Source organism: Melanotaenia boesemani, chromosome 5 (assembly GCF_017639745.1).
Source record: "Melanotaenia boesemani isolate fMelBoe1 chromosome 5, fMelBoe1.pri, whole genome shotgun sequence".
In the NCBI taxonomy this organism is placed as follows: Eukaryota; Metazoa; Chordata; class Actinopteri; order Atheriniformes; family Melanotaeniidae; genus Melanotaenia; species Melanotaenia boesemani.
The window spans coordinates 36,423,607-36,438,942 of NC_055686.1; the positions used below are offsets into that span (position 1 = coordinate 36,423,607).

Here is a 15,336-nt window from a genome sequence, read left to right on the forward strand (position 1 = left end):
TGTGGGTGTTTGTCTCACTGCTGCATGGGTACATTTTTATGTCTTTGTATCATGCATGTGTGTGTTCATGGTAGGACAGTGTCTCTGCGTGTCTAATTATCAGTCTTTGATGAGCAGGGGAATTCCAGTCTAGCCAGTGTAATCCTCAGGTTCACCCTCCTCCTACTGCTATTCTTCCTTCTTCTAGGTGTCACCTGCTCCTGTACCACTGAAAACAAATCTAAAACATTAAGTTAAAGACAACCGAAAAAACCATAACACAAACAAAATGCCCCTTAAAAAGATATTGCACAGATTGTGCAGATTTCAAACTGCAGGTAGTAAAATGCGCAGCAGAAAACTGTAATGGAGCAGGACTTGGACACGGAGGAGGAATTCAGTGATGCGGAATGAGATCGGGAGCTTGGTAAACTTACTTACTAGTAACTTGCTAGTTGCTGGCTTGTTATGTTAACTTTAGCCTCTCAGGTTTGTTGTTTATGCTGTTATAAAGACAAATGTGTTTCCTCTACATAAATGATCGTGGGGCACCGTCACAACCTTGAGAATTCCGATTTTTTTTCTTTTTTTTTAGATGTTATAAATGTTAATTATATTGTATGAATGGATCCATATGGAAATAAAGTCTCTGTTTGGGCACATGTACAAACCATAATAAGAGTGTGAAATTGTACTCAGGAAATGTGACTTGCTCTGCAAATAATGTTATTTTAAAAACACTGGAGTCTCAACTTCCTGTCCAGTTCTACACTGGGGTGTATGTTGTGTCCTTATGTGCAATGAACAGTTGAGCCGGTTATTTAATATTTAATGTAAAACTGTGTCGGTGGCAGGGTGGGGTTGTGTGCGCAGAGGTGTTTTAAATACCAAATGTGATACACACATGTGTATCTGAATAACTTTCATCTTTCCAGATTAAATGTTTGTTCTTGGTTTTGGATTTTGTAAAATGAATTTCTAAACTTATAGTCCAATGCAACTTATACATGTTTTTCTCCTCTTCATGACACATTTATGACTGATGCGACTTATAGTCCAGAAAATACAGTAGATTTTTTTTTAAGCCACATGTCTAAAATTGCAGCAGCCTCTGACTGAATCATCATATATCATTCTTTCTGAGCAATCAGCTCTAGGGACTGCCCCGCACACCCTCGCTGTGCAGGTGGTTATATGTATTTAGCTGTATATTAATTGATTTTTGTGAGTGGTGTAATCATCACTTTTTCCATAGGTTGTACAGAATGGATTATTCTGGGCCAATACCAATGTCAGAGATAATAATTTGGCTAATGATACTTAATTTAATTTAATTTAATTTAATTTAATTTAATTTAATTTGGAGAATCAATTGAAACATAAAAAAAATGCAGTCAGTGTATTAATATTGTTTTTTTTCTCATTCAAATTTCATAAGATCACCATTAAAATGTCAAAATTCTAGTTCATGATAAGTTTATGTACTTTAAACCTTTAATACATTTTTGACTCTGGTTGCATGTATGGTGTAAATGCTGGACATCTGTATCTTTTACCACCTGTACCTCCCCTCAGCAGAGTAGTGACTTAAAGGCGAAGCAGAGCAGAGCAAATATCTGCAGCTCAATGACCTTTCTAAGTGGATTACGTGTCCTTTCAGTGCTGTGGGGGTGAATAAGAGGGATGAGAGAAAGACTGAACAGCACAGAAAAATAGAGATATTTAACATGACATTTAGGCAGATTTTTATTTTCATTAGTTTCCTTTTTCATTTAGAATAAACTGAAAAACAAGAAAAAGCTTAACTGTAAAATATAATCTGTAACGTTGCAGGACTGTAGAGCATATTTAGACTTTCTGCTGAACTCTTTGTTGTTGTTGTGCAATTAACTGTCATATTCTGGATCCTAATACAGCTTGAACCCGTACATCTAGATCTGAGAAGACGTCGTGCTCAAAAATGTTGCACGTTTGTCAAAACTTTCCTTCTAAGTAGTGGGAACTTCCTGACCATCAATTAGAAAACAAGGGTTTACGGGTTGCCATCCTTCTTTCCTCCGTCCTTTTGTCAAGCCTGTATCATCACTGAGTAACCAAAACATTCACAGAATGCTTCTATAGCTGCTCAGAAACATGGATCCACTCAAACGAGCATTTATTAACCCTCCTATTCCCTTTTATTAAAATGTTTTCATTAGTTTACATTGTGCACAAGAAATGCCGTTATCAGCAGTAGGCAGTGTAAGCATCATTTCTAAATCTTCACAGTAGATTTCTGATGTTCTGCCTCAGTTTAGATTTTACCAAATTGCCCCAAACTGCACTAATTAACACCAGAATATAGTGGAAAATACATGGAGGTCTAAGATGACAAGGATTTTGTCTAATCTGACATCATCTGTAATGTTAAATGATAGATTTGCATATTTGGAGACGTCCTTCTGAAATCGTTCTTGCTGTATTTAAACGTGTTCTAATATTCTGGATCCTACTCTGATTTAAACGTGTACAGCTGGAGCTAAGACGTAATGCTTTAAAACGGTGTGTATTTGTCAAAGTTTTCCCTCATTTCAGAGTAGTGGTAGTTTTCTGACTGACAACTACAGTGTTCAAGAGTCACAATCATTTTTCCTCCACTCTCTTTGTCAAGCCTTCAGGAATTCTACCATTAAAAACACTTTAGCCAGTTTCTGTCTTTCTCTTTCTTTTCTAATAATTCTAATTAATTAGTATGTTGTACAGTGGAAGTAGAACACCCCACCTATTGTAGTCATTCATAATATCTAACTTAGGTACTATGACTTTATTGTAGTCTAAACTTGATCTCCCTGGCTGTAGTGGATTTACATGATTACTTTATAGAACAAACAAACTCAGTCAGGCTTGTGTGTCTTATTAAGAAAATAGGGATGAGTGAAAAGACAGCAAACAGACTATGAACTGCAGTCCTGGGCGTGGGAGAGCAGACTGCATTGAGTGGAAGCAGACCAGAGACTAATTTGGAGATCCAAGGCTTGTGAAAACACCTTTACACACACAAGCGTGCACACACACGATTGACTACCCAAGTGCAAGTGTATTCAGGCATGTGTGTGCCTGTGGTAAGCTCCCAAGGGTGCAGAAAGCAAGCATTTTGTATCTACTGCAAACATATGACATTCAGTAACAACTACAGACAGTAACATGTTAAATTCCAACATTAAACCATCAAGCTTGATTGTGAACAGTGCCAAAAAAATGCTGCATGCAGTCGTTCATCAGACAGCAGATCTTCACAGTGAAAGAAGATTTGAATAGACTGTGTGTGTGTGTGTGCTTAACACCTGGTTTATAACTATAGATGTATCTGTATGCGCAGGAATGTGACAGATGCTGTGAACACACAGAAACATGAACCTGATGGTTGTGAACTATAGCAGACAGATTACTCTGATCAATCTGTAGAGAAATTGGCTAAAATTATGGATCACTTGTGGTTTAAATATGTAGTTGGTGATTGTTTGCAGTGTTGATTGAGCCTCATACCTTGTTTTACTGTTAATCTTTTAACACGACACACACTTAAATGCTGAGTGAAGATCTTAGATCATTATATTGCTTGCACTGGTAATGATTGAAAGTGTTACGGTGTTATCAAGAGTGTGGAGAGGCCTGTGTGGAACCTGATCGTCTACCCACAGATCGTTGAAATACAAATACAGACATGTACTGAAACTCAGTACATGCACATAAAAGCACCTGCAAGGCTCTTACTGACCCAAGGAGACACCAGCATGCTGGAGGCTTTTCGTTGTAGGAAGTGATTTACTACAGATGTGAACAGTTGACATTCTCTCACGCTGTCTTATCTGTGGAGTCACACAGGTGTCACAGCTCACAAAGCTGGCCCCCACTATGTCATGTGTGTGAAGGGGTGCCTGTGTTGATCAGTGTGACCAGAAAGGTGCTATGAATGAAGTCAGTTTGTGTTATTGTTACTAGGATTGTAAAGCTTTCAATCATTGTCAAACTGCTGTGCTGACATTGGTGTTAGAGTGTTTGTTAGCAGTGTTCTACATCACACGCTGACACCTCTAATAAGTGGATTATAACTATGCATTCATCTGCAGACCTATAAAAAGTCCTGTTAGCAAGGTTAGCATTAACACTGTCACTAGACGTGCTGTTGTTATGTAAACAACAAAGAGATGAGCATGTATTTGTGATGCCAGATCAAATCATTTTTCTTCCAGTTACAAACAGCTTCATTTCTGCTCTATGCTAAGTATGCATGTATTCTCATGTATCAACAGAGCCTTCTGTCCATCTTCTGCACTCTCTACATGCGTACTTTGGTTTGTTTTCAGAGAGCTTGACCACAGGAAAATACGACAGCAGGATAGCCTATGTGTGGCTAGTAAAAAGAACAAAGAAGAAGAAGCTGTGTTGTATTTAATGTCTGAACAAAACAACACCATCTACTATGCTGCCTCATTTTATGGCTCTTTCTGAAAAGATATATTATATGATCTCCGCCAACACCGCCATATTTCTTACTGAAAACGACGTCGGACATTGAGTTGAACTCTGAATTCTGCACTGCCCTCTAGTGGATGTATTGCCTAATAATCATACCACCATAATGGATGGCTGGGAGTATGTGGGCAGTAACTTTTGATAATGTTTGACGTGCTCATTTACCAACATAAAGGGAGCATAAATGAGCCTTTAGGTCAGCTTCAGTGATGTTTTCACTTCATGGGCCTTTCTGCCGCAGCACAGCTTGCATGAGTTTTGTGTAATCCACGGTTGATATGGCTGGAAAAATATACTCATGGTAGTTGCTCAGCTGTAGCTTAAAGCTCAATCATATGCATTTTCAGAAATGAAAGCAATATTATTCTTAATAAGAGGCATTTTCAGAATCTGTGACATGTTGCTCTCCCACTGAGGCTGAAGTAAAAGATGTGTTGTTGCTGATTCGGGTCAATGTGACAACAAATGTCTTAGAACTTTTTCCAGAAGCTCTTCTTTGCATTTGCAACTTTTGTCCACATTTAAACACAGTATTGGGACACTGAAAACAAACGGTGTGGACAAGATAACAAGCATTAGGATGTATTGAGACATCTTAGTGGCATATGTCATAACTTGCACCATTAACACTTTTGTTTTAATGGTGATGGCAAGGAAAAATGCGTCACTACGTTTTATGGCAACACGGCTTCGTAAAGAAGCGGACGCGCTCTAATGGCACAGATATGCCCAAACTGTAATTTCTTCAGCTTTCTGATTGGCCGACATAGCCTCAGAGGCAGAGCTAGATTTGGCTCCTAACAGTGTTTCAGTTTTGTCTGTTTTCTTGTTGACACATTTTTTTTAGCTGTGTGTGTGTTTGTGTGTCTGTGTTTATATTAGGGCTGTCAAATGACTAAAGTGTTTAATCAGATTTATCACAGCTTACAAATTAATTAATCATGATTAATCACCAATTGCCTGAAATCTGCCCGTTTTTACTGTATTGTACCAACAGAAAGAGTCAATACTACAAATATTTAATGTTAACTGACCTTTACTTGGGTAAACTTCAAATGTCCAGGGGTCAGTAAATGCAGCATGTAAAGTACTTCAATATTGTTCTGCATGATCTCTACCATGTTCATAATGCAGAGTTCATACAGCATCATCTCAGCAACCTTCACCGTGGTTACAATATCTGTCATAAAAGCACCAGATGTGAGGGCTGAAGTTAAAAAGCTAACACTAAGAAACCAATAAACCCGATGACCTGGCTAAAAACACATTTTTCTTTTTATCTTTGAAAGTCCTACAGCAGCATCACCCACCAGGAAGTAACTGCTCATAAAAAAATATCATTGGCTGTTTGTTTTTCTTCACTTTTTTTTAAGATTAGATTATCACATTAGTTGTAATAATCAGTTCAATATTTTAAAAAATCTAGACCTAAAAAAAGTCTCATTTGTGCCCCCCTTTCCCTGGTCAATGCCCCCTGCCTGGTTCCCATCAGAACTTTTCTAGACCCGCCCCTGCATAGCTGCAGTATAAATCCTTTCTACCACCAGCCAGCTGTTGTGTTAGCGAAGGGTCCTAGTCTGATTTGTTTCTCAGAACCTGTTAATAATTTCTCTCATCACAGTCATGGCACTTCAATGTCTCTAACATCTGAACAGCACCAGTGTTTAGAGAAGACGTCCCCTTGTGTCTGTAAACTGTTTCACTAGAAATCTGAACCAGATCCATTTTCATAGCTGTGTGCATGGCTGTCTGATGATAGATTTTACAGCTGTGCCACTAGCAAACCTCATTAATACTGAAAAGTTACAGGAAATAAAGGAAAACAATATCTAATTGAAATAAGTTGTTGTTGTCAACAGTTTTCCTTCTTCAGCTTCACGTGACGGTGACGGGTCAGATTGACTTGAGTCTGGTAGATTTTGCTTGCCTTTGCCAGCGCGTCCAAAAACAATACACTGGATAAATACGTGCCGGTATAAACCATGAACCGCTAGTTTCCTCCTTCTCAGCTAAACGATAAACAAGTGCAACAAGAGAGATGGACTAGAAAAGCTGATCAGCTGATCTAGAAGCAAAACTGGGAACATTAAAAAAATAAAAATAAAATGCTGGAAAAGTGTTAAAAGTGTTAAAAGATCTTCATCCCTGTGGCCATTATAAGTTGTCCCATCAATGTTCTTTATATTTTCAAATCCATCCATAGAGCCAGTGAAATGATGTATGTATGGGGCATTAAATTAATTAAAAATATTAATGCAATTAATTTCATAAATTAGTTACAGTTTAAATAATCACACATTTAAATAATCATAATTAGATACACACTAGTCATATTTTCCAATGTATGCCCATGAAACCTTAAACAGTTTACTGGATTAACTAGCTCATTAATGCCCAGTCAGTCTGCTTAATATAAGATTCACTTGTATATTTAATCTTACAAACCAGATATCAGTCAATTTATCTTTTACCAAAGAAACACATACATATAAAACTGTACGGAAAGTAATCTACAAAGATGAGCATTCTCTGCTTTTGTGTCTCTTATAATTGAATAGCAATATTTTGAGTTAAGCATTTGTTGACAAACGTGGGCACACAGACGTTCTGCAGACACAGAGGAATGCCAGCTTGTCTGCCCGTCTTGAACACTTTCTCACAACCTGACTGCCCGGCATGCGTGCAGCTGATGCCTGTCTGGCATCAGCTGTGTCAGCAGAGCATGGGAAAAGTTAATCAGCAGCTTGGCACTCCCGCTGCATCCCTCCTGCCTCGGCTTTTATGCTGCCCTCCAGAGTTTTCTCACTCAGTGCTTTTCTGAAAAGGAGGGTCAGAATCCCTCCATGTTAACAGGTCATTTTTGTTTAAAACAGGTGAAGATAAATTTGTTTTACACTTGAGATTAGTCTTCTGGTTTGGGCCACCATTGACCTTGACTTGATCAGCAAACAAACTTGCAGGACAGTTTTTATCTGTGGGAAGAAATACTTCCTGTGGAGAAGCCTGCAGAGGTGCAGCGATGTAATGTCAACACGCCATCTAGTGGTGATGATCAGAGCTGCAAGCATCAAAAAGCAAACATGAAAACTGTGATTATGATTTGCTACTGATGTTTAGCTGCACTATTTTTAAGGCATTTTTATTGTGTTATGCGATAATATTTTATTTAGTGCTGTAGTTTTCTGTACTTTTTAAAAAAATTATTAATCTAATCTAATGCCTCCAAAGTTTAATTAGACTCATCTCTGTTTCTCGTTTTCTTCTTCTCAGTCTCTCGATGACTGTGGAAGCAAATGTGACTGCAATGGAGAAAAAGGAGCCAAGGTAAGAAAAACATCTCATGTTTTAGAGGACATTTTTCTTATTACTTCACTACAAATATGCTGAAAATAATCCCAGACTTTCCAGGTTCATCATAACAGCTACTGGCCTTTTTTGTTTCTTTTAAAGTTGATTTTTTTTTCTTTCTTTTTTTTTAACTCGGAAAGAAATTTAAAAACTTTAAAAGTTTTTCTTTCATGTTGAGTTATTGTGAAAAAAGTCTGACTTCTCAAACTAAAATAAATAAATAAATAAAAGAAAAGAAACACTTCAGGGGAATAAGTTAAGATGTCATTCTGAGACCAAACGGTGGAGAACTGGTTCGTTTCAGGCTCTTCAACTGCATCACGTGTGGTCGATGGTAACTTCCTGTGGAGATGTCTCTACAGCCCTTTTTACACTGACAGCCTGCTAACACCTGCTAACAACATGGCTTTGAGTTTATTCAACATTTAGTCCCACAGCCAATGACTCTACCTGTGTTAACTCTGACAGATTTTTTTTTATTTAGTTTTAGTCAAAGTCTTACTTTTAGAAATGTCATGAAGGTATTGACCTGTTTCTCTAACAGTTTCTCTTTGTGTGTCATGGGGTCCAGGGCGAGAGGGGTTTCCCAGGTTTAACTGGACAGCCGGGACTCCCGGGTTTTCCCGGACCTGAAGGGCCAATCGGACCCAGAGGAGAGACGGTGTGTTCAGTTCACCCTGATGATCATTAAGCTCATGTTCATGCATTATAAATGTCAAAAATCACAAAATGTTGTTGCTTTTTGAAATTTGGCCAAAGAGTAAAAAAATTTAAGAACTTTTTTTCTGAAAGAAGCTGGATTTTTCCTCAATGATCGTACAAATCACACATTTCCACTTCATTTTCAGAGCAATGTATTTATTTATTTGGTGTTTTTTTTTATTTTTTTCCTCCTTTTTTATGCCTGTTTTTACTTTGTATTATTTTCCTTTTACATATTCTTATCCTCAAAATAATTTATACGTGTATTTTATTTACATCTAACATTTTATTTATTGACACTTTTTTATTCAGTCATATTTACGTCCTCATTATTTGCCAACTTGCATTTCTTTCCTCGATTTTACCAAGCGTATTTATTTCTCTGTCCCCTTTTTACATTTCTGTATGCATTTCTCCCTCATTATGTTAATGAGGGGGCTGGCCTTTCAAGGTGTGACATACCGGTACTAACACGGGCTGTTAGTACAGGGAGCTGCCTGGCTCTGCAGCTCGTGGCCTTGGGAGGGAAATGAAGGTTTAAAGGTGGTAGAGCTCTGCCAGTAGACTGGATCTTAGTAGTACAGGATCTTCTCTTTTAGCTGAAAAATCACACAATCACTGACGACTGTTTACTGTTTGGCGTGGATGCAGTAACTAAGAGGCTGAAGGTTCTGGTGAAGTTGGTTGTGAAGCTCAGGGATTGTTGTCTGGATCTTGAACGTCCGCTGAAGAACCTTCCATGAACCATCATTTCACTTCCTCCTTTCTGGTCCACCGCAGCCGCTGCTCCCAGAGAAAAACACACTTCTCTGGGATTGTAGAGAACATCTGTTCATTTAAATATGTCCACATACAAATTTTCCTCACTTATAAGGACAAATATACAAGAAAAATAAATAAACATACACACACACACACACACACACACACACATAGGCTAAGCAAAGATCAATATTCTATATAGACTGACATCCACACACAACCAGTCCAGTGCTTTTCTCTTTCTTACTCTCATTAAAAGACATAATACAACGGTCACAACAGGACTTCACTGTTCATGTCATATGTTAATATAATATGTTAACATGAATATTTGCTGCATCAGTAAAAACAAGAAGCGTTCAACAGCAGCTTCACCTGATTCAGCTAACATTAGAAAAGGATAAAGTTGACTCAACTTAGACCGATAAGAGACTGTACACCCTTAAGAATTGTTCCCAAACTTTGTCATGCAGCAGCACCTGTGGAGGTTTGTTTGGTCCAGCAAGACTCACCAAATATTTCATGCAGTAAAATAAGCCAACATGCATTTAACGCTGTAATCATGTCATTTACAACCAGATAAACACACTGATGAAGCCACAAAGTTTCCTCATCAGCTTTTAACCTGGACTAATAAAATGTTCCTCATTGGCCCAGTTTCCAGCTGTTTCTAAGCTGGACAAGGACAGATGTGGACAGATGTGGATACTGTCCACATCTGTCCACATCTGTCCACAGCCTATGTGTTCAGACAAGTTTAGTTGAGCAGCCTCCGTATTGAAATATCCACCTGTCACTTTAACACAGCACATAAAATTTAATTATATTTATTCTGTGAAATTAGGAAATCCCATACAGGAGCCCTGCATGTCCAAGGTTGTAAATCCCAGTGGTTTTTATGTTTGGACTGATGAGAGGTGTAACAGTAGAGCCACAAACCACAGAAACATTAACAACAGAATGAAGTTTTGACAACAAATAGTACCAAGATCATTATTACAGCATGTTGTACCAGAGTCATTATTACAGCTGCATAAAAAGGGTCATGGAGAAGCTCCACTAGTGCTCATCATCAGATAAAAGTTTGCAGCTTGTAACACACCACCCGTCTCCTCTCCACTCATTTATTATACAGTCAACTCACATAATATCACTGCTGATGATTTGAACATATCCAACATTTTTGGGCACTTGACCGCCTCTTCATCATCAGTCTTCCCTTTTTCATCGTTTTTTAACCCCCGAGTCCATCGAGCCACTTTGCTGTTACATCTCCATACAAAATAACCACCCAGTAGTAGGATTTATTTATTTTTCCTATATATTTGTCCTTACAAGTGATGAAAACGTGTATGATGACAGAATTAAATGAAGTCTCTGATATTCTCTACAACCTGAGAGAAACGTGTTTTTCTTGGAGCAGCGGCTGCGGTGGCCCAGAAAAGAAGTGAAACGGTGGTTCAGGAAATTTTATTTAAATTTTAGTTGCAACCTTCAGAGGACGTTCACGGAAAATTAATAAAAAAAAAAAGTTAAAAACCAGTAAACAGTCATCAGTGATGTGTGATTTTTCAGACAAGTTCCTGTAGAGTCTCCTACTGAAAGTCATTTTCCTTCCCAAAACCATCCTGGACAGAGCCGGGCAGGAAGAATCGGCTGCACAGCTCCCTGCATGAACAGCCTGTGACCGGCTCAGTGTGGGTTGATCAATAGGTGAGGATCTGCCATGAAAGGCCGCCCTCATTTACATAATGAGGCAGAAATGCAAACAGAAACGTGAAAAGGGGACAGAGAAATAAATACGCTTGGAAAAATAAATAGAAGAAGAAAATGTAAGACTGGAAATAATAAGAACGTAAATATGACTGAATAAAAAAAGAAGTGTCAATAAAAAAAACATAAAATATTAGATTAAACTAAAATACAGGAATAAATATATTTTTGGATAAGAAAATGTTAAAGGAAAATAATACAGAAATAAATATAGTCTTAAAAAAAAAAGAGGAAATAAAATCACCAAATAAATAAATGAATTTATCTGAAAATGACATTGAAAAGTAAATAAGTAGGAATATTAACACAAAGTTAAACTAAAACAATAAAAAATGACAAAAGAAATAGATTTTTATCGTGTTATACAGGTTTCTTAATGGAAAAACTATTTTAAATTTTTTGTGTAATTTATTTATTTATTGTACAATTTGTTTATTGAGCAATGAATGAAAGAATGAAAGAATGAAAGAATGAATGAATGAATGAATGAATGAATGAAAGAAAGAAAGAAAGAATGAAAGAATGAATGAAAGAATGAATGAATGAATGAATGAAAGAATGAAAGAATGAATGAATGAATGAATGAATGAATGAATGAATGAATGAATGAAAGAAAGAAAGAAAGAAAGAAAGAAAGAATGAAAGAATGAATGAAAGAATGAATGAAAGAATGAAAGAATGAAAGAATGAAAGAATGAATGAATGAATGAATGAATGAATGAAAGAAAGAAAGAAAGAATGAAAGAATGAATGAAAGAATGAATGAATGAATGAATGAAAGAATGAAAGAATGAATGAATGAATGAATGAATGAATGAATGAAAGAAAGAAAGAAAGAATGAAAGAATGAATGAAAGAATGAATGAATGAATGAATGAAAGAATGAAAGAATGAAAGAATGAAAGAATGAAAGAATGAAAGAATGAATGAATGAAAGAATGAATGAATGAATGAATGAATGAATGAATGAAAGAATGAATGAATGAATGCATGAAAGAATGCATGAAAGAATGCATGAAAGAATGAATGAAAGAATGAATGAATGAAAGAATGAAAGAATGAAAGAATGAATGAATGAATGAATGAATGAATGAATGAAAGAATGAAAGAATGAATGAATGAAAGAATGAATGAATGAATGAATGAATGAATGAAAGAATGAATGAATGAAAGAATGAATGAATGAATGCATGAAAGAATGCATGAAAGAATGCATGAAAGAATGAATGAAAGAATGAATGAATGAAAGAATGAAAGAATGAAAGAATGAAAGAATGAAAGAATGAATGAAAGAATGCATGAAAGAATGAATGAATGAAAGAATGAATGAATGAATGCATGAAAGAATGCATGAAAGAATGCATGAAAGAATGAATGAAAGAATGAATGAATGAAAGAATGAAAGAATGAAAGAATGAAAGAATGAAAGAATGAATGAAAGAATGAATGAATGAAAGAATGAAAGAATGAAAGAATGAATGAATGAAAGAATGAATGAATGAAAGAATGAATGAAAGAATGAATGAAAGAATGAATTGAACCATTTTTAAATTTCTGTACGTATTTTTAATTTTGGCAGTTTCAGCCCTCCATAGAAATCTACTGATGTTATAAATAAAAACATAAGACATTTTGATAGTATTTAGTTTGCTTCTATGCTGATTTGATTTTTATTTATTATGTTGAAAATATTATGTTAGTTGTAATGAAGTATTTTACCAGGTACTGTGAATAATTACCAGTAGTGCAGAACACAACCCAAATGTTTTGATAAATGTTTTTGAACCAGTTCCTGGATTAATACTCAACAAAAGACCAGTTTTCAAACTCCACACACTCCCACTACAATTACCAAAACTGGAGAACTAAAACGTATTGTGGGCCAAATTAAGTTGTGTCACATTTCTTTTGTCCTTTATTCTATTTACATTACAGAAGTAAAAGAGAATTAAATTAATTATACTATTATTGTGTTATCTTTTTGTGATTATTTTCCCTTCAGGGAAGTGATGGACCTCAAGGACTTGGTGGTCCAAAAGGAATCAGGGTAAGTCAAGGTCTAATTACACATTTCCACAATTTTATTCTTCGTTTTTTGTATAAATTAGATTAGTGAGATGGTTAAAAAATACTGTTTTTGTTTTTTGGAGTTGTAATACTGCTTGTTGGACAGCTTGTGACCTCATTTAATCTTATTCTAGACAGTTTATGAAGAAACTCTAAAGCCTGATTTACTAAGACCCTCATTTGTTTATGATTTGTGTGTGATCAGCCAAGAATGTTTACTGATAACAGCCATATTCAAATAGTGTGCGTTGTGGTGTTGCCATGGAAAGTGAAGAGGAAGAGGAGGAAGGTCGCTAATGCAAAATGAAATTCAGCCCACTGAGATGCTGTAGTGTTATTAGCGGACGAGGCAAATAAAAATATTGCTGAATACCAGCAAAGAAATCTAAATGTTTCCAGAATGACTTCAACATCGAAAAGTATTTGCTAAACAGTAAATCAGTTGGCAAAACCCCAAGAACACCAGAGGAAGTTAAGGTGAAGGTGAGAAGATAAAAGACGAAGTCCAAAACAAATGACTTATAATAAAACCTCAGCAGATCAGACGGGAGGGGGTCGGCACAGGAGATGCCTCCGACCAGTATTTAGCAGCTGGTGCAGCAGCTCACTTTCTGTGAGGAGCAAATGACTGGAATGCTGCGTATGAAGCACTGGAGCTGATTGCAGAGCAGGGTGTGACAAAACAATACTTTTTATTGACGAATTAAAACGTATTGATCAAATGAGCGTGCCTCTTGTGGTGCCTTTTATTACAGACGAGGTGTGTGCTGTGTGCGCTAATGAGGGCGCATTGCAGCACACACTCAGCAGCTTGTTGGTGTATCTGATGATGGTTATTGATGCGAGTGATTGATAATGGGGTACAGGTGGTGGTGAGGGCTCTGAATGCTAGCAGACCTAGAGCACAGCAGCAACAGCCCATACTGAGTAACAGCATGCAACACAGTAGGGCTGCAACGATTAGTGGAAACAAAAGAAACCTACAGAGTGAGACATCGTCTTCTTTTACTATCTCTGCTGAGAGTTGCACATGCGAAAAAAAGTCCGGTAGGGGACAAAACAGCAGCAGAGGACATCAAAAGTCTAAAATAACTTCAGGTTAAACTTACGAAATAATTTAAATACATGTGAGATTTGTAAAGCGGACCTTGTGTACCACAGAAGTACGTCTGCAATGTTCGAACATTTAAAGACGAGGCCCGTCGGACTTCAATAACAACCTTATGCAAGATTTCAAAGCTGAAAGTAAAATAAGATCCTTCTAACAATTATTAGATACATAATCTGATTGGTCGACTAGTAGTTTTAATAGTCGGTGACTAATCGACCACAACACAGCCATATGTTTTAATAATCTTTCCAAAAATATTCACACGAGCTGCAAAGATGTGGTCTCTCCGTCTTTTTTCATGGCTGCAACTGTAACTGCAGCCATTTCTGCGTAAAGTTTTTCAAATGTGCAAAATATAGACGCATAATCAGCAGTTTTATGTTTGGTAAATCAAGTGGTGTATGCTACGTTTATCCGTTTGCATCTGCTCCTCCCAATATTTCGTGCTTTGTGGGGGGAGACTCCCATATTGCTTATTTATCAAGGGCAACCGCACTGAATGGATTCCGTTTGTATCTGGTTGTTGTGAAATGTCTTTTTGATTTGGTTATTTAAGAACTCTTAATCACTGGCAGCTCTGTTTTTCTGTAAAAGCCGTAGGAAATTTTCTGGTGTGTTCATGTACGGGTGTAACATAGAGTCTATGATTTAAAGTAAATAAATGAATTAATTAATCAGATTATCAAGAGGAGCCTTATACCCACAGGCCTCCCCTTGGCAGAGCAAATTTGTTCAGCACAACACAGCAACCAAATCATTCTGCTCGCTATGATGCTGGACAGGACAAGTTAAAGAAATAAAAAGGATTATGTGCATTATTTTGTCCATTTACCAAACACAATCCTCGGTGCGGTTAGTAAATCTATCATAGTTTTTACACACATAAACCTTTCACAAATCGTGGCTAATGATGTTTATTGTTTTGTTTTTGCTTCCAACAGGGACCTCCCGGATTGCCAGGATTTCCAGGAGCACCAGGACTTCCTGTGAGTTTGCAATAATCTGAAATTCTAATACAGAAATCCACATTTTGCCAAAACAAGGCAGAGTAATTGCTTTACTGCCCTTTTTACTTCCTG

At 36.8% G+C, this 15,336-nt stretch overlaps 1 protein-coding gene across 3 annotated transcripts in view; it reads left to right on the forward strand.

Moving 5' to 3' along the window:
* col4a5 (collagen, type IV, alpha 5 (Alport syndrome)) overlaps positions 1–15,336 on the forward strand; it is an 81,983-nt gene that overhangs the window by 23,413 nt on the left and 43,234 nt on the right. For all 3 annotated transcript variants that reach the window (XM_041986709.1, XM_041986710.1, XM_041986711.1), the window contains exons 2-5: positions 7,765–7,818; positions 8,414–8,503; positions 13,082–13,126; positions 15,199–15,243. In XM_041986709.1, the coding sequence (XP_041842643.1) occupies positions 7,765–7,818; positions 8,414–8,503; positions 13,082–13,126; positions 15,199–15,243 (234 nt within the window). The remainder of the gene's footprint in view (positions 1–7,764; positions 7,819–8,413; positions 8,504–13,081; positions 13,127–15,198; positions 15,244–15,336) is intronic.